Below are 19777 nucleotides of genomic sequence, written 5' to 3' on the forward strand. Positions count from 1 at the left end.
TCTGATTGTAAAGTGGTTTACTGGTTGAACAGACATCATAGAACCAGATTACATCCAGGTAAACAATGGCATCTTGATTTTTGACAACCAATATTCAACCTGACCAGCAAAAGAAGTCATAATGCATTGCATACAGTTTTGCCCACAAAGATATTCAAAATACACAACAGGTTTCATGCAACAGAGATTAATAAATGTACATTTCTACCCACATATATCTGGTGGTACGTGTTTCCAAAATAGACAAATGGCCGGCTCAGGGGAATAAGAGGGGAACTTCCATCATCTGATCTGGAACTCATGGTGTCTCCAGCCCCAAATGGATAGAGTGGTCCTGAGATGAACAAAATGCCCCTCTGTCATAAAAAAGTTATTATCCAGCCATATTTGACCACACTGGCAATTATTTCAAGTGAGTTATTCGATCACCAACCAGTGATCAGGTCAGCAAAGTATAACCTGTCCATCAAAGTGGATCAACAATAAGCCAAGACAACTATTATTTTTTTTATTACTATTAATAGTAAAAAAAAAAAAAATTACATTTGATTTCACAAAGCATATCTAACTGTATTATATCTGGTAGGAATCTAAGAAATATTTGGAGTAATTATTCAAGTGTGATTAAATCACTCAGAAGTCTGGTTCTTTCACTTTTTAAATGCATGTGCCAATCAACAGAAATGGCTTCACTGGTTGGCAACAATCAATGCACACAACAAAGAGGACATGTATTTAGCCTGGTAGCCTCATCCTCATATTTCTAGCTAATCACATACAGTATAGCAAATTACCTGAAGGCCCACCTATTACCAGTAAGTCAAATGTTTGCGACTTCCTTTTCCTGGTGGGCAATGTAGGTTGGTAAGTGAACAAAAGCATTGCAGGTCATTTAGCAAATTACCTCTTCATTGTCAGGGGACATTTAAAACCTCTTAAGGATCCGCCCCTTTTTTTCCATTTTCGACTAAAATGACATACCCAAGTCTAACTGCCTGTAGCACAGGCCCTGAAGCAAGGATATGCATATTCTTGGTACCATTTGAAAGGAAACACTTTGAAGTTTGTGGAAATGTGAAAGGAATGTAGGAGAACATAACACAATAGATCTGGTAAAAGATAATACAAAGAAAGAATCAACCGTTCTTTTGTATTTATTTTTGTACCATCTTTGAAATGCAAGAGAGAGGCCATAATATATTATTTCAGCCCAGGTGCAATTTAGATTTTGCAGTGTATGTGCAAAGTTTTAGACTGATAAAATGACCCATTGCATTTTGGTTCCACATTTTGTGTCAATACTGCCCAAATGTGCCTAATTTGTTTATTAATAACTTTTCATGTTCAAAATTGTGCACTCTCCTCAAACAATAGCATGGTATTTTTCCACTGCAATAGCTACTGTAAATTGGACAGTGCAGTTAGATTAACAAGAATTTAAGTTTTCTGCCAATATCAGATATATCTATGTCTTGGGAAATTTTCTTGTTACTTATAACTTCATGCTAATCGCATTAGCCTACGTTAGCTCAACCGTCCCATACACAGGACACCGATCCCTAAGAAGGCAATTGAATGAACACCTGCTATGATAAATCAACACTTTTGGCAATAATGTTTTCATGGGGTACTTTTGATAAGCATATTTGTGGTCTGATTAGGGCTGTGGCGGTCACGAATTTTGTCAGCCGGTGATTGTCAAGCAAATAACTGTCAGTCTCATGATAATTGACCGTTAATTAACATAAACATATTTAGCATTTACTGGCTTCCACACATAGTCTACAAGCCACTGATGCACACCTTTGGAACATCTCAATTTTAAAAAGATTAATAGATCCATGTAATATAGCCTAAACCTTTAGACAGGTCTAAAGAAAGAAATGAAGAAATTGTAGTCTATTTCAGAAGAACAGAATAGCATACTCTGAGTTGTCCTTATGTTTGGTCCTGATCTGGCTAAGCCAAATGGCTGTGGGCTACACTAGTTCATTTAGCAGACAAGATTTGCTTATAATTCCCGTGGCATTATATTATATTATTTTATAGTATGAAGAATACAATTTCACAAAGTTGAATAAAATAGAAAGGATATTTTCTCCAACAATTTGAGGGAGTGCGCACATGCGGCTATTCTGTGTTGAGCGGTTAACAAAGCAGTAGGTACTCCTATGTGCTTAATTTAGAGGTATTAATGTAACTTTAGTTGTACTACAAATGTTGGGCTATATGTTTAGATTTTTTTACCCCCTTTTTCTCCCGAATTTTGTGATATCCAATTTTGATCTCGTCTCATTGCTGCAACTCCCCAACGGGCTCGGGAGAGGCGAAGATCGAGTCATGCGTCCTCCCAAACATGACCCGCCAAACCATGCTTCTTAACACCCACTCGCTTAACCCGAAGTCAGCATGCAGGCGCCCGGACCGCCACAAGGAGTTGCTAGAGCATGATGAGCCAAATAAAGCCCCCCTAGCCAAACCTTCCCTAACATGGGCCAATTGTGCACCACCTTATGGGACTCACACAGCTTGGGATCGAACCCCAGGCTGCAATGATTCCACTCGGGAAGCACGTTTAGATTTTTTAATACATTATAAGGCTGAATAATGCAAATCTAATGATGATTTGAAAATAGTTGGTTGAAAAGAATGAGCTCTGCTTTGTTTTTTTGCATAGACTGTACAGACATTCACAATTTTACAAGCACTTGCTAATGCCTCAAATTTCCTGGCGGCATCCCCTTTGTAATGCACCATAAAACAATCCATGCCTTTTTCGGCCAGTGGCAATTGTGCCCTTGGCCCGGAGTGCTGCGTTGTGCCCTTCTCTCTGAGTGCTACGTGATCCGAAGCACCTCTCACTCACATGGCTCTCCATCACGTGATCGGGTCTTTCTCACAGGCTACAAGTGAAGACCGACTGTGAGAGAAATTATAGGATCATGTTATAAATACTGTTATTGCATCAAATGGTTGTTTAATGCAACAGAATAGGGGGTTCTTAGAACACTCATCTGTGTGTGTTCTACTGAGAATGGGCATCTGGGGGTTTAATGCTGACAGTAGATTTACGATGCCTTAGGCCACATTCCATTCATGTGAGGGAGATTGCTCCGGTTTGATTGGAAGGTACCAGGGAGAGATGGCTCGGGGCCAGACCCTGGTTTCTACACAAAGAGAACGGTCTTTACAGCAGATACGGTCTGATGTGAATTATTATCTTTATTACAAATCTTAACCTCGTGACCCATTCCATACATATATTGTTTGTCATGAACATTCAGGAGGATGTAGTTTGCTATAAAAAAAGGTGTTATATTCTTTGTCTCCGGGCTCTCAACGAATCATCTGAGGGTTATTTGTCAACCAGCCCACATTATCGCAGAGAACTCAATCGATTCACTTTGTATGTGCGTGCTGTATTTACCTGCTCCCTTATTAATAAGTGAATAAAGATTTAGTTTCAGTTATAACTCTGACTTGTGTGATAAGTTTGTCTCTCCTCATTTGATAGTAAAGAAATTAACCACCCCAAGACACGTCGGGGACGCAACTGCAGACGTCCTTATCCAATTCCGAAGTGCATATTGAAGATATTGGAAGAACTGTCCACATTTACTTTTTGTCAGCCAACAAGATGTGTAGGCCTAACGAACAACAAAAGCACAAGCCTATATCAATCTACTATCCCCCACAGTATAAAAGTTAACCTATTCTATTCTGTGCGAGGAAACAAATATTCCAAACATAGTCTGGGACAGTTCTGGGATGCGATAGAGCCCAAACTAATACAACCACTAGCATTTTTTTTTCTTTGCAATGTGGCTGATGGAAAATATCAGAACCGTTAGTTTAAATGTTGATAAACTATTAGGCAATTACACGGCAGTATGTGTGCGAATGTTCCCCAAACTTGAAACTCACGTGCTGCTTATGTATTCCAGTTAGGCTCTACACCCCTTATAAAGGGGGTTAATGTTATTTGGCCACTTTAGTTGTGAAACAAACCTTATCAAAACGTATAGGCCTATGGGCTAGGCTACATGAGGTGTGCGACTATGATTAGAAAAAGTTGGAAAAAATGGTTTCTTGCCTTACGCTGGGCATCATTCACAAGTGATAATATATAATTCACAAGTGATAGGCTAATATTGTCACCCATCAGACTGTTCTTGATTTAATCTTGTCTTTACATATACCAAATAATATATATGACATTTGTTTTGATTTAGAATGGATCATTATCATGCACCTGTCTTGAAACAGGGGCAGGGGAAGAAAATACATGTCATCTATGCATTTAAATAGAAAATGGAGGACGCTTTTTTTTGGTTAATTTTCATGACAGCCAGGTAGGCTATACTCCTGTTGTAAAGATAAGCAATGTGCTTAATATTAGGAAAGTTGAGAAAAATATATAGTAGGCCTTTCCAAAAGAAAGCTGATGGGAATCCTCCTCTTTTTAATAGAGGCCATCACTGTTTTCTTGCGCAATTGGCTCTCGTGAAGTGTTTGATTTGATTTTCGATTACATTTGCAATAATGTCAGAGTGATTAGAGGGACAATATAGTGCTGAGTACCAGACAGTTAGCAAGTTTTGTAGACTACTAATGACCATCAGCAGAGTCAGAGCTTGGAGAAGCCTAATTACCGTGACTGTCACGTTCGTGGTAACGAGGAGACCAAGGCACAGCATGATGAGAATACATATATTTTAATGAACGATAAACACTTAAACTATACAAAACAATAAAACGAACATGAAGCTATAAATAATGAGAGCAGACACAGGCAACTAAAAATAGACAATAACCCACGAACTACCCAAAGAATATGGTTGCCTAAATATGGTTCCCAATCAGAGACAACGATAAACAGCTGCATCTGAGAACCAATCTAGGCAACCATAGACATAAAAACACCTAGACAAGTTCAACCCCATAAACATACAAAAACCCTAGACATGACAAAAACACATATATCATCCTCGTCACACCCTGACCTAACCAAAATAATAAAGAAAACAAAGAATACTAAGGTCAGGGTGTGACCTGTGGCCCGTCGTTAGAGGTTCCGGTCTGTGGCCCGTCGTTAGAGGTTCTGTAAACCGTCGCCGGACGCTCTGGACTGGGCACTGTCGCTGGACGCTCTGGACTGGGCACTGTCGCCGGAAGCTCTGGACTGGGCACTGTAGGCCTGGTGTGTGGTGCCGGCACTGGTGTTACTGGGCTAGGGACACGCACCTCAGGGCGAGTGCGAGGAGCAGGAACAGGGCGTACTGGACCCTGGAGGCGCACTGGAGGCCTGGTGCATGGTGCACTGGTGGTACTGGGCTGGTGACACGCACCTCAGAGCGAGTGCGGGGAGGAGGCATAGGATACACTGGACCGTGGAGACGCATTGGACATCCAGAACATAGAGCTGGCTCAATACATCCTGGCTGGATGCCCAATCTAGCCCGGCAAATGCGAGGAGCTGGAATAGACTGCACCAGGCTAGAATAGCGCACTGGAGACACCGTGAGCATCTCTTCATAACACGGTGCCTGACCAGTTACACGCTCCCCACGGTAAGCACGAGGAGTTGGCTCAGGTCTCCTACCTGACTCAGCCAATGTCCTCGTGTGCTCCTCCCCCCAAAAAATCTTGGGGCTGCCTCTCGGGCTTCCGTGCTAGTCGTGTACCCACATATCGTCACCGTTCCTCCATTCTCCTGTATCCCTCCTCGCACTGTTCCATTGAATCCCAACCGGGCTCTGGCACTCTCCCTGGATCGATCGACCACCTAGACAAGTTCGACCCCATGAACATACAAAAACCCTAGACACGACAAAACACATATATCACCCTTGTCACACCCTGACCTAACCAAAATAATAAAGAAAACAAAGAATACTAAGGTCAGGGTGTGACAGTGACTAAATGGTCATATGAAATTTGACTGCCTTCGTGACTCGTGACCGCCGGAGTGGCGGTAATACGTTCACCACAACAGCCCTGTCTGTTATGAACTGAAAAGAAGAATGACCCAGGGATGTGTTTGGGGACATTTAAAAGAATGTGACTGGCAGATCGGGTGCTGTATTTGAATAATCGACCCGGAGGGAATGGCTGCCGTTTTACGTGCTCCCAACCAACTGTGCTATTTTGTTTGTTTTTTCGCATTGTTTGTAACTTCTTTTGTACATAATGTTGCTGCTGCCTCTTATGACCGAAAAGAGCTTCTGGATATCAGAACAGAGATTACTCACCTCGAACTGGACAAAGATTTTTTCTTTAATGAGTCCAACGCAAAGGATATATTGCATCCCCAAGACCAGGCCCAAATCCCTGTAATTTCCAAGAAGAAAATATGGAAATACAGGGGGCGGAGATCAGGGTGCATTGTGAGAATTCTTTGGCAAGTGGGTAAACTGCCTCTAAACTGCCTCTGTTCTTTTGGCCAACGTGCAATCACTGGGAAATCAATTTGATATCTCCGTTCTATATTATAGTAACCAATAAAGTGTTAAACAAATGAAAAAATATTTTAGATGATAGATTCTTCAAAGTAGCCACATTTTGCCTTGAGGACACCGTTGCACACTCTTGGCATTCTCTCAACCAGCTTCACCTGGAATGCTTTAAAGGATTTCCCACATATGCTGAGCACTTGTTGGCTGCTTTTCATTCACTCTGCTGTACATCTCATTCCAAACCATCTCAATTGGATTGAGGTCAGGTGATTGTGGAGGTCAGCTCATCTGATACAGCACTCCCTCACTCTCCTTCTTGGTTAAACCTTACAAAGCCTGGAGATGTGTTGGGTCATTGTACTGTTGAAACACAAATGATAGTCCCACTAAGCACAATCCAGACAGGATGCGAATCACTGCAGAATGATGTGCCTTCAATTCAAAATAAATCACCAACAGCGTCACAGCAAAGCATGCCCAAACCATCACACCTCCTCCTCCATGCTTCATGGTGGGAATCACACAGAGATCATCTGTTCACCTACTCCGCATCACAAAGACACAGCGGTTGGAGCCAAACATCTCAAATTTGGACTCATCAGACCCAACAACAGATTTCCAACTGTCTAATGTCCATTGCCCGTGTTTCTTGGCCCAAGCAAGTCTCTTCTTCTTATAGGTGTCCTTTAGTAGTGGTTTCTTTGCAACAATTTGACCATGAAGGCCTGATTCATGCAGTCTCTTCTGAATAGTTGATGTTGAGATGTGTCTGTCACTTGAACTCCGTGAAGCATTTATTTGGGCTACATTTTCTGAGGCTGGTAACTCTAATGAACTTATCCTCTACATCAGAGGTAACTCTGGGTCTTCCTTTCCTGTGGCAGTCCTCATGAGAGCCATCTTCATCACAGCGCTTGATGGTTTTTGCCACTGCACATTAAGAAACTTTCAAAGTTCTTGAAATGTTCCGCATTGACTGACCTTCATGTTTTAAAGTGATGATGGACTGTCGTTGCTCTTTGCTTATTTGAGCTCTTCTTGCCATATTATGAACTTGTTATATTACCAAATAGGGATATCTTCTTTATACCACCCCTACAGTGCCTTGCAAAAGTATCTATCCCCCTTGGCGTTTTTCCTATTTTGTTGCATTACGATAATGTAATTTAAATGGATTTTTACTTGGATTTCATGTAATGAACATACACAAAATAGTCAAAATTGGTGAAGTGAAATGCAAAAAATAACTTGCTTCCAAAAAATGTTGTTTAAATTAAATAGAAAAGATCACATGATCTGTCACATGATCTCAGTATATCTACACCTGTCCTGAAAGGCCCCAGAGTCTGCAACCTCACAAAGCAAGGGGCACCACCAAGCAAGCAGCACCATGAAGACCAAGGAGCTCTCCAAACAGGTCAGGGACAAAGTTGTGGAGAAGTACAGATCAGGATTGGGTTATAAAAAAGTATCCGAAACTTTGAATATGGCACCATAATAAACCTGCCAAAAGAGGGCCGTCCACCAAAACTCACGGACCAGGCAAGGAGGGCAATAATCAGAGAGGCAACAAAGAGACCAAAGATAACCCTGAAGAAGCTGCAAAGCTCCACTGCGGAGATTGGAGTACCTGTTCATTGGACCACATTAAGCCGTACATTCCACAGACCTGGGCTTTACGGAAGTGTGGCCAGAAAAATAGCATTATTCAATGAAAAAAATAAGCCAAAAGGCATGTTGGAGACTCCCCAAACATATCTAAGATGGTACTCTGGTCAGATGAGACTAAAATGTAGCTTTTTAGCCATCAAGGAAAACGCTATGTCTGGTGCAAACCCAACACCTCTCATCACCCCGGGAAAACCACCCCGGGAAACCCAGTCCCTGCCGATGTTTATCCATCGGCAGGGACTGGGATACTGGTCAGAATTGAAGGAGTGATGGATGGCGCTAAATACAGGGAAATTCTTGAGGGAAACTTGTTTCAGTCTTCCAGAGATTTGAGACTGGGACGGGGGTTCATCTTCCAGCAGGACAATGACCCTAAGCATACTTCTAAAGCAACACGAGTGGCTTAAGGGGAAACATTTAAATGTCTTGGAATGGCCTAGTCAAAGACCAGACCTCAATCCAATTGAGAATCTGTGGTATGACTTAAAGATTGCTGTACACCAGCGGAAACCATCCAACTTGAAGGAGCTGGAGCAGTTTTTCCTTGAAGAATGGGCAGAAATCCCAGTGGCTAGATGTGCCAAGCTTATAGAGACATACCCCAAGAGACTTGCAGCTGTAATTGCTGCAAAAGTGGCTCTACAAAGTATTGACTTTGGGGGGGGGGGGGGTTGAATAGTTTCTTGTTTATTTCACAAAAGAATGTATACTTTGCATCTTCAAAGTGGTAGGCATGTTGTGTAAATCAAATGATTCAAATTCCAGGTTGAAAAGGCAAAAAAAAAAAAAAAAATACCAAGGGGGTGAATAATTTGCAAGCCACTGTACCTTGTCACCACACATCTGATTGGCTCAAACGCATTAAGAAGGAAATAAATTCAATAAATTAACTTTTAACAAGGCACACCTGTTAATTCAAACGCATTCCAGGTGACGACCTCATGAAGGTGGTTGAGAAAATGCCAAGAGTGCACAAAGCTCTCATCAAGGCAAAGGATGGCTACTTTGAAGAATCTAAAATATAAAACATATTTCGATTTGTTTAACACTTTTTTGGTTACTACATGATTTCATATGTGGTTATTTCATAGTTTTGAATTCTTCACTATTATTCTACAATGTAGAAAATAGTAAAAAATGAAGAAAAGTTCTGGAATGAGTAGGTGTGTCCAAACTTTTGACTGGTACTGTATATTATTCGTAGCTGTCTATTTACCACCACAAACCGATGCTGGCACTAAGATCGCACTCAGCGAGCTGTATAAGGCCGTAAGCAAACAAGAAAATGCTCATCCAGAAGCGGCGCTCCTAGTGGCCGGGGACTTTAATGCATGCAAATTTAAATCCCTTTTACCTAATTTCTACCAGCATATCACATAGCATATCATGTGCAACCAGAGGGAAAAAAAACTCTAGACCACCATTACGCCACACACAGAGACGCATACAAAGCTCTCCCTCGCCCTCCATTTGGCAGATCTGACCATAATTATATCCTCCTGATTCCTGCTTACAAGCAAAAACTAAAGCAGGAAATACCAGTGACTTGCTCAATACAGAAGTTGTCAGATGACGCGGATGCTACGCTACAGGACGGTTTTGCTAGCAGAGACTGGAATATGTTCCGGGATTCATCCAACGGCATTGAGAATTATAACACTTCAGTCACCGGCTTCATCAATAAGTGCATTGACGACGTTGTCCCCACAGTGACTGTACATACATATCCCAACCAGAAGCCATACAGGCAACATTAGCACCAAGCTAAAGGCTAGAGCTGCCGCATTCAAAAGAGTGGGACACTAATTCGGACCCTTATAAGAAATCCCGTTATGCACTCAGACAAACAATCAAACAGGCAAAGCGTCAATACAGGACTAAGATTGAATCCTACTCTACACTGACTCTGACACTCGTCAGATGTAGCAGGGCTTGCAAACTATTATGGACTACAAAAAAATCTGCCCAGTGACACGAGCCTACCAGACGATTTAAATGCCTTTGAAGCTTCGAGGCAAGCAACACTGAAGCATGCATGAGAGCACCAGCTGTTCCAGACGACTGTGTGATCATGCTCTCCGTAGCCGATGTGAGCAAGACCTTTAAACAGGTCAACAAACACAAGGTCGCAGGGCCAGATGGATTACCAGGACGTTTACACAGAGCATGCGCGGACCAACTTGCAAGTGTCTTCATTGACATTTTCAACCTCTCCCTGACCGAGTCTGTAATACCTATGTTGTTTCAAGCAGACCACTACAGTCCCTGTGCCCAAGAAAGCGAAGGTAACCTTCCTAAATGACTACTGCCCCGTAGCACTCACGTTGGTAGTCATTTAGTGCTTTGAAAGGCTGGTTATGACTCACATCAACGCCATCATCTCAGAAACCCTAGACCCACACAATCTCAATCGCACTCCACACTGCCCTTTCCCACTTGGACAAAAGGAACACCTGTGTGAGAATGCTGTTCATTGAATACAGCTCAGCGTTCAACACCATGGTGCCCTCAAAGCTCATCACTAAGCTAAGGACCCAGGGACTAAGGACCCAGGGACTAAACTCCCTCTGCAACTGGATTCTGGCTGCTGCCAGGTGGTAAGGGTAGTCAACAACACATCTTCCACGCTGATCCTCAACACTGGCGATTGTGCACTACAGGAAAAAGAAGGGCCGAAGAGGCCCCCATTAACATCGATGGGGCTGTAGTGGAGCAGGTCGAGAGTTTCAAGTTTCTTGGTGTCCACATCACCAACAAACTATCATGGTCAAAACACACCAAGACAGTCGTGAAGAGGGTACGACAACACACATTTACCCTCAGGAGACTGAAAAGATTTGGCACAGGTCCCCAGATCCTCAAAAAGTTCTACAGCTACACCATCAAGTGCATCCTGACCGATTGCATCACTGCCTGGTGTGGCAACTACTCTGCAATCCGATCGTAAGGCGCAACAGAGGGTAGTGCATATGGCTAGTACATCACTGGGGCCAAGCTTCCTGCCATCCAGGACCTACTGTATATACTAGGCAGTGTCAGAGGAAGGCCCAAAAAATTGTCAAAGATGAATCTAATGTCCACCCAACTATCTACATTAAATTATTGTTAATATACTCTAACTGAAGTGTCCAATTTACAGTAGCTATTACAGTGAAAAAATGCCACGCTATTGTACCATGAAAATTGAAAAAAAGGTTCCGATCCTTAAGAGGTTTTAACTATTTCTTGAACTGCATTGTGGGTAAGAATTTCATGGTAAGGTTGTTGTATTCGGCGCGTTGTGACAAATACAATTAGATTTGATTTCAACGCTGCACATTGGTCCGATATTTCCTACTCCTCCTCAGAAGAGGAGGAAAATCACTACAGAATCACCCACCACAAAAGGACCAAGCAGCGTGAAAACCAGGAGCAGAAGGTTCTGGACTCCTGGACTTGGGAGGAGATATTTTACGGCAAGGGACCCTGGGCACAGGCTGGGGAATATCGCCGCCCCAAAGAAGAACTGGAGGCAGTGAAAGCTGAGCGGCGGCGGTATGAGGTAAGGCAGCGCAACAGGCACGAGAGGCAGCCCCAAAACATTTTTGGGGGGCGGCACACGGGGAGATTGGTGGAGTCAGGCGATAGACCTGAGCCAACTCCCCGTGCTTACTGGAAGAAGCGCAGTACTGGTCAGGCACCGTGTTATGCGGTCAAGCGCATGGTGTCACCAGTACTCGCTCATAGCTCGGTGCGCTAAGTTTAAATCTGTGTAAAAGCCTAAATACTCATAAAATGTATACCATTTCTACACGTTTCATTGAGTCCCAATACTAATATAAACCAGTTCGAGGACTACACCTGCATCTAAGCCCAAATACTCATACAAACCAGGTTTACACATGTCCCAATACTCCCAACCAAAACTCACAAATCTGGGTCTACCCTTGAGCAAGGGGTGCTGATCTAAACTATTAACATGAAATACAGTACGTTTTATGTTATTACACTAATTGAGTTTATGGCCTATACATTGCCAATTCCACCTGAATTTACAAAGTAGATGTTTTACAGCCAGAATCACAGATTTATGCATGTGTAAAGGCCAATGAATAATGGTCAAACTGTGTTCTTGGGGACCTTCAATGTTGCAGAAATGTTTTGGTACCCTTCCCATATCTGTGCCTCGACATAATCCTGTCTCGGAGCTCTACGGACAATTCCTTCGACCTCATGGCTTGGTTTTTTGCTCTGAAATGTATTGTCAACTGTGGGACCTTTTATGGATAGTTGTGTGCCTTTCCAAATCATGCCCAATCAATTGAATTTACTACAGGTGGACTACAATCAAGTTGTAGAAACATTTCAAACATCTCAAACAGCTCAATTTCGAGTCTCATAGCAAAGCGTCTGAATACTTATGTAAATAAGGTATCTGTTTTTTATTCTTAATACATTTTCAAAAATGTCCTAAAAACCTGTTTTTGCTATGTCATTATGGGGTGTTGTGTGTAGATTGCTGAGGATTAAAAAAAATCTACTTTAGAATAAGGCTGTAACATAACATTTTGAAAAAGTAAAGGGGTCTTGAATACTTTCTGCTGTAGAATGAAAAATCTACTATGATTAAATACATATAACAATATGCAAATATTTTTTGTGCGTGCTGGTTTTGCATGTTATTGTGGCATTAATTCAAGTCACATATCAGTTTGCAAACAATGTAAAAAAAATGTATGTGACTTAATAAAGCTACATATAAACATGGCCTCATTCTTAAAGTAAATAAAACAGCTTCAAAATGCAGATGTTTCAGCCTCGCTCAGTGCTTTCAGTGTGTCACGCACTGGTCTTAGTATTTTGTGTTTTCTTTATTATTTTGGTCAGGCCAGGGTGTGACATGGGTTTTGTATGTGGTGTGTTTTGTCTTGGGGTTTTTTGGTACGTACTGGGATTGTGGCTTAGTGGGGTTTTCTAGGTAAGTCTATGGCTGTCTGGAGTGGTTCTCAATCAGAGGCAGGTGTTTATCGTTGTCTCTGATTGGGAACCATATTTAGGCAGCCATATTCTTTGAGTGTTTCGTGGGTGATTGTTCCTGTCACCAGATAGGCTGTTTAGGTTTTCGCGCGGTTATTATTTTGTTAGTTTATTCATGTATAGTTTTCTTCATTAAAAAACATGAATAACCACCACGCTGCATTTTGGTCCGACTCTCCTTCACCGAAAGAAAACCGTTACACAGTGGTGGAGGGGCAGCCAGCCGAATATAGAGAGCATAGGGTTTGGTAATCTTCTCTAGTTCCACCGTGTTCGGTCACTCATGGGGACACTACATCACCGCAGAATTTACAGGGAGAGCTAGGCAGTTCAAGCCCCCTTGGGTGCTACCATAGATTATCATTAGTGTCCATCCAAGAAGCCTCATTGGCCACAGATTTTTTTTTTTTTTTACCTCAAATCACATTATCTACCGTGGTTTTGAATGGACTGATCATGTAACTTTCAAAATCTTAGCTAGCAAGCTAGACAAGCAGTCATCATCATGAATCACGTCGACAATCTACTGTCAAGTCCTCTTCAATCCTTGTCATATGAATTTTAATTATAGATAAAAGGTGTAGGTGCTCATCGGCCATTGGACATAAACATTACACAACAAGTCTGTCACGGGTGATGAAAGGAGAGGACCAAGGTGCAGCGTGGTGAGCGTACATTTTCTTTTAATTGATCAAAATGACAGCGACAAAACAATACAAAACCGTGAAGCTCAACAGCAAAGCGCCATTTAATTTTTTTTTTTTTTTAAAGACAGGTGGGAAAGGGGTACCTAAGTATGGTTCCCAATCAGAGACAACGAGAACTATATCCGGCCAAACACAAAGAAATAGAGAACATAGAACACAAAACAGAATGCCCACCCCAACTCACGTCCTGACCAAACCAAAATAGAGACATAAAAAGGATCTCTAAGGTCAAGGCATGACAAAGTTGGAAATCGCAAATTCAACAAGGAGTGGTTTGGAAGGAATCAGTGGCTAACTGCAAGCGTTGCAAAGCTATTACTATTTTGCTTCTCCTACCTGTTATTCGGTGGAGAGGGTGTGGTCCAAATCTGGGTTTAAGGATTTAAAACAGCTGGCTGAATTGGTCTTATTTCCAAGCTTAAAAGGATAGAAATAACCTCGCAACACAGAAAAGGTTGAATACATTGGCCATGCTGTCAATCCAGCATGACTTCAGCCGCATTTAAAACAACTGGGAACTAGGAACTGGAGAATCTCAGACTTCAGTGAGCTAAAGACAACTGGGAACTCTGGAAAAAAAACTAGCTCCGACAGGGAAAATATGTTTTGAACTGTAATCCAACTCGGAATTCCAAGTCGGGAACTTGGGCCTCTTTCTAGAGCTCCGACCTGAAGATCACTGATGTCATGATTCAACCTTATTTTTTTTCAAGGTTCCCAGTTGTCTTGAAAGCACCTTTGATGACAAAACTTGCCTACAAGAAGGACCACCGCTCCACCTTCCTGTTCAAGTGAGCACAGCACAACTGTCACACCCTGATCTGTTTCACCTGTCCTTGTGATTGTCTCCACTCCCTCCAGGTGTCGCTTATTTCCTTGGTGTATTTATCCCTGTGTTTCCTGCCTTGACACAATCCTGTCTCAGAGCTCTAAGGACAATTCCTTCGACCTAATGGCTTGGTTTTGACGCTGACTGTGGGACCTTATATAGACAGCTATGTGCTTTTCCAAATCATGTCCAATAAATTGAATTTGCCACAGGTGGACTCCAATCAAGTTGTTGAAACATCTCAAGGATGATCAATGGAAGCAAGATGCACTTGAGCTCAATTTCGACTCTCATAGCAAAGGATCTGAATACTCATGTAAATAAGGTATTTTTGTTATTTTTTGCTTTGTCATTATGGGGTTTTGTGTATAGATTGATGAGGAACATTTTTTATTTATTCCATTTAAGTATAAGACTGTAAGGCAACAAAATGTGGAAAAGTTCAAGGGCTCTGAATACTTGTACTGTCCTGCATTGTACTCTCCCGCAAATTACCTGAACGCACATGTTTCTAGGAAGTCATGCCTTATTGGCAGTCTTTCAGCTATGTTTCTGGCAAGATTAGGAATGTGTCGCAACAAGGGGTGTGTCATGCAGAGTTATGCAGGTTCTTTTAATGGGTTATTTCTAATCGTTGAGATTAAAATACAGTATCTTTGACAAGAGCAACCTGGCCGAATGTGTTGGGCAAACAAAATATTTGCAGACTTCTTTTGCCAAGAGGGCAATGAAGGTTGGCAAGTAAACAAAAGCATTGCAGGTCATTGTCAGGGGACATTTAATACCATTGAATGAACACCTGCTATAACAAATAAACACCTTTGGCAATAATCTTTTCAGTGGATAGTTCGAATGCTAAGTATTGTGGTGTGATATTATACAATCTGCTGTTCAAACAACAACAGTGGACACCCCGGCACTGTTTTGGTTAAAAGTTGAGGGATGGGGCTGGAGAAATGTAACCACACTCAAATTAATAGACAGAGCTATGCATCATCCATGAGATCAAAATTATAATTTTAACTGTTTTGAGTTAATAAAAACATTTTGTTAACGTTCAAGCTATTGCACATGCAACACTGAGCTAGAGTTCAATCAAAGAGACCACCGATGATTGCATGGGGCACTGAAACATTTGCTCTACCTTTTTGTCTGGTTTACATTTGGCCTATCGACATGTCTGTAGACAGTTGTGTGGTGACATCATGAACATTCAATTGTCATCTGACATCAAACTTGTCGTTGTCATTGTGAAAAAGTATAAACACAAAGCGACAGTCTGAATGGCATCAGCAGCCCAGAGCTTCAAATAGCATGCTTGCTCTATTTTAACACCAATAAACCCATATGTCAACCTATACTATCTGGCAAGGCAACTAAAAGCACCTTTCTAAACAATGTTTTGGTTTCTTTATATCCTTAATATTGTTGGACCCCAATGGGGATCCATAATAAAATACAAAACATGTCATCTAGCTAAAGTTAGCTGGCTAGCCAGTTCAAATAATGAACTAAGTATAGCTGATAAAGTCTTAATTTTACAGGAAAATAACATTATTATTACTTACAAAGTAATAGCGAGCATACAGAAAATAGCTTATAGTTGTGAGTGTGACTAAATAAAAGTAGTTCATTCTGAGGATTTTAGAACTCCGGAACTGTCTCCTCACAGATGGATTTGGTCTTGTTGCTGTACCAGCCCAGTAACCAAGACAAGGAAACCAACAGTCGCAGCAACGGTCTACAGTCATTCCACCGGAGTATAAATGAAATATAGTTTTGATCAGTGACACTTGTCACATCCTAATTATCTACAGACCAAGTATTTACTCTATCACATGCATTGTCTACACCTTGTCATAATGGATTTTTTGTCAAATAAAATAAAACAATGACAATTTCGAAGTGTGCAGACAGCATTATGCACATTCAGAACAACGTGCTCTTACTGAAGCAAATGTTCACTTAATCTTAATTGTTTTCTTACAGGAGTTTTAAAATTATTAAACACAGTTATGTTCCAAAACATTTTCTTCAAAGTCAAACAGATTTTCTTGAGTGATATTGTTTCAATATAAATTGAATGGAAGAGTGTGAGCTATTTTGGGGTGACTATTCATACATGAAGTAAACTATGACATTGTAGGAATAGTTTACTTCACAGGGCATTCCATAAAGCTTGTATTAAAAATATAATAGGGTCGCATAGAGCTTGTATTAAAAATATAATACAGTCGCATGACTCCACTCAAGGTAAGAAAACAATTACGATTAGATCGTCATTTTGAGAAACTATCCTTTAAAGGGAATTGTTTGTTTTGCTAACAAACAATTTGGGTTTTTGGGGGGTTGAAATCAGTTATTGGACATGATAAACTTACCAGAAACAGCATTGGTCACCCTACCTGTTGAGATACCAAAGATAAAATGTTTACGCAAGGGAAATGAATATGGAAAAATAAGTTGGTTGTATAGCCTTATAGACTAAATAGAAGTGGGGACAAAGGAAAACGTGTGCAATTCAACACCAGCTTTTCTCATCAGCGTCATATTGAGAAGAGACAATACTTACTCATCATCAACAAAAGCAGTACCAGAAGCATGGTTTGGTTCCCCATTGTCAATAGCTCCTTGGCCAAGATAATTCAAATCTATGAGAAAAGATAATCATTTTTACCATATTCGTCAGAAACCATTAATATTATTATCCCATCCTTAAAATGTATTTTACGCATGTTTTACATGTTGTATTGATGAGCTCACCTATTTCTGTTGATTCACCCTCTCATGTATGTGGTACAATTTGACACTAGGCTTATATACTGTTCATTTCTGTGATGGAATGCACCTTGATCGAAAGCTCTACAAACCGGTTGTCTCACCAGTTACAATAATTCCTTAACCATTTATGTGAAACATTCACGTGACAAAGGCAAAAACTAATTGCTTCCTCATATGTGTACTGTATTGAGAACGGCTTTATGGTAAGATTTAAGAAATATTCTATGGGGTTAGATTTGTTTCGTTATTCTGTAAGAATGTCTATTCAACATAACTCAAAGAAATCTATGATCTGTGAATATATACAAATATTTCACAAGGTAAACCATAATCTGCGAATACCGTATGTAAAAATAAATCACACATAAATCCATGATATGTAAATATAGTCAACATAGCTCACAAATAAAATTACAAATGTAAAATTATTTGTGAGCATATGTTCAGAAATCCTGACGTATTTGTATCCACAAATATGTGGTTTAAGATGAGGAGTATATGTCCATTCATTGGGATAATCTTTGTGTCACATTACTCTCTAAAGCTGATTTTTAGGGGCAATGTAACGTGTGCGCTGGGAGTCGGGAAGCAAGTTCAAGGAGTGAATCGTTTAATAAATAAATGAAACCAAGATACACGAACAACGCACAGACATGAAACAGAAACAATGACGACTGGGGAAGAAACCAATTGGAGTGACAAATAAAGGGCAGGTAATCAATGATATGATGGAGTCCAGGTGAGTGTTTTTATGTGCAAACGCGCGCCATAACGAGCAGCCTGGTGATCTAGAGGCCGGAGAGGGAGCACACGTCACAGTACCCACTCTGCGACGCACGGTACCAGCCGCCGAATAAAGATGACGATCCCGGGGATCAGGAGCGGACTGGCCACCTCTGCTAAGGCGCGGAAACCTGTCGATCCGTCTGAGGCGCGGAAGCATGACGACCTAGAGCGCCGGAGAGAGAGCATACGTGACAGTACCCTCTCCCCAGCGCGTTCGTCTCCGGCCGCAGGACGCCGACCACAGGGACGGTAGTGACAGTGTTGGTAGTGTTAATGATGTCACTCATCAGCATAGCTTCACGTCTCTCCTCTTCTTTACCATTAGCAAGCTTGTGGAATGTAATTCACCTAAAATTCAGCCTATGTGCATGGCGCCCTAAGGCAATTCCAGCACGCTTGCTGATTAACCTATGAGCACACTCATGCTCTCATCACTTCCCTTTCTTTCAAACAATGGACATAAATCTACGGGAGTATTTATACTGTATGTCAACTCACCACTTTTGTCTCTCCCCTGCTGTTTGCGTCATCAGTCTTCCAACAACCTTCTACCTCCCCACCACCACCAACTGATGGGTAACCTGTTATCAGCATCGGGTCTCCAAGGCGCGTTTGTTAATTGTGGTGGGAAATTGTATCTCAGGTGCCGCTTCAGCATAAGGGTTCAAATGTAATCAATTCCATGTAATCTGGAGAAAAAACTAACTAATCAGTTACGTTACCAGCTAAAATATTGCAATCAGATTACAGACACTAGAAATACTAGATGATTACGCCTTGGTTTGCTTTTAAATTCAGAAAGGATGTTAAAAAAAATAACACATTATGACCCCTTTCTGTTTTCTCAATGACATTCAATTCAGCAGTGACCGCACTCAGTCGGGGTCTCAATTTACTGTTGAAAGTTGGAATAATAGAATACACAAAGTGCAATTTCGAAACTTGGTTGTGCATCAGCAGTTTTCCTCTAGTTAGTGTCACTCACTGACAGTCGCTTAGTTAGCCCGTGTCGATAAAAACACGTGATTGATAAATTAGTCTAGTTAGTCTAGACAGCTATTTAAACTTAAAAATATGCACTATGCAGAAATCGCTCCGCTATTTTCTCGTTGCAAAAAAATGTTAATAGTTTTCCTAATTTCAGTTTGTGACAAAACAAGCAAGTATAGTGTAGAGAATCATTGTAACATCTAAACCGCTGCAAAATATCTTCCCCTTAACCAAAAATATTGTATTTTCATCGGTTTGAAGCTGGTGTACAAAACCTAAAGTAAAAGAGGCAAAAACTAAACTGAAGACCGGGAGCATAGAAATAGTGCATATAGAACAGATCTACAGCTTCTTAGACATCCATTCAATGATAATGACATATCTTTAACTTACATTTCTATGTAAATTTGGTTGGTTGCCCTAAAAGTTAAGTATTGCAGCTTTAAGTGGTAACCATGGCCAAGTTATCTGACAGGCAAAAGATGACGGTGGTGGTGGTGGTGGGGGGGGGGGGGGGGGGGGGGGGGGGGCTGGCCTCCAGT

General features: G+C 41.3%; 1 protein-coding gene across 3 annotated transcripts in view; it reads right to left on the reverse strand.

The window, feature by feature from the left end:
* Positions 1–17558, reverse strand: part of LOC110491743 (alpha-tectorin) — a 49037-nt gene extending 31479 nt beyond the window's left edge. For 2 of the 3 annotated variants that reach the window (XM_036946623.2, XM_036946622.2), the window contains exons 1-4: positions 17442–17558; positions 17251–17329; positions 17060–17083; positions 213–334 (exon numbers count right to left, since the gene is read on the reverse strand). In XM_036946623.2, coding sequence (XP_036802518.2) covers positions 213–334; positions 17060–17083; positions 17251–17296 — 192 coding nt within the window. In that variant the 5' untranslated portion in view covers positions 17297–17329; positions 17442–17558. Of the gene's footprint in view, positions 1–212; positions 351–17059; positions 17084–17250; positions 17330–17441 lie in introns of those variants that run through there. The other variant, XM_090202414.1, reaches the window with a different exon arrangement.
* Positions 17559–19777: the final 2219 nt, after the last annotated feature.

The sequence above is a fragment of the Oncorhynchus mykiss genome, chromosome 16 (genome assembly GCF_057628025.1).
Source record: "Oncorhynchus mykiss isolate SJ-2025 chromosome 16, ASM5762802v1, whole genome shotgun sequence".
In the NCBI taxonomy this organism is placed as follows: Eukaryota; Metazoa; Chordata; class Actinopteri; order Salmoniformes; family Salmonidae; genus Oncorhynchus; species Oncorhynchus mykiss.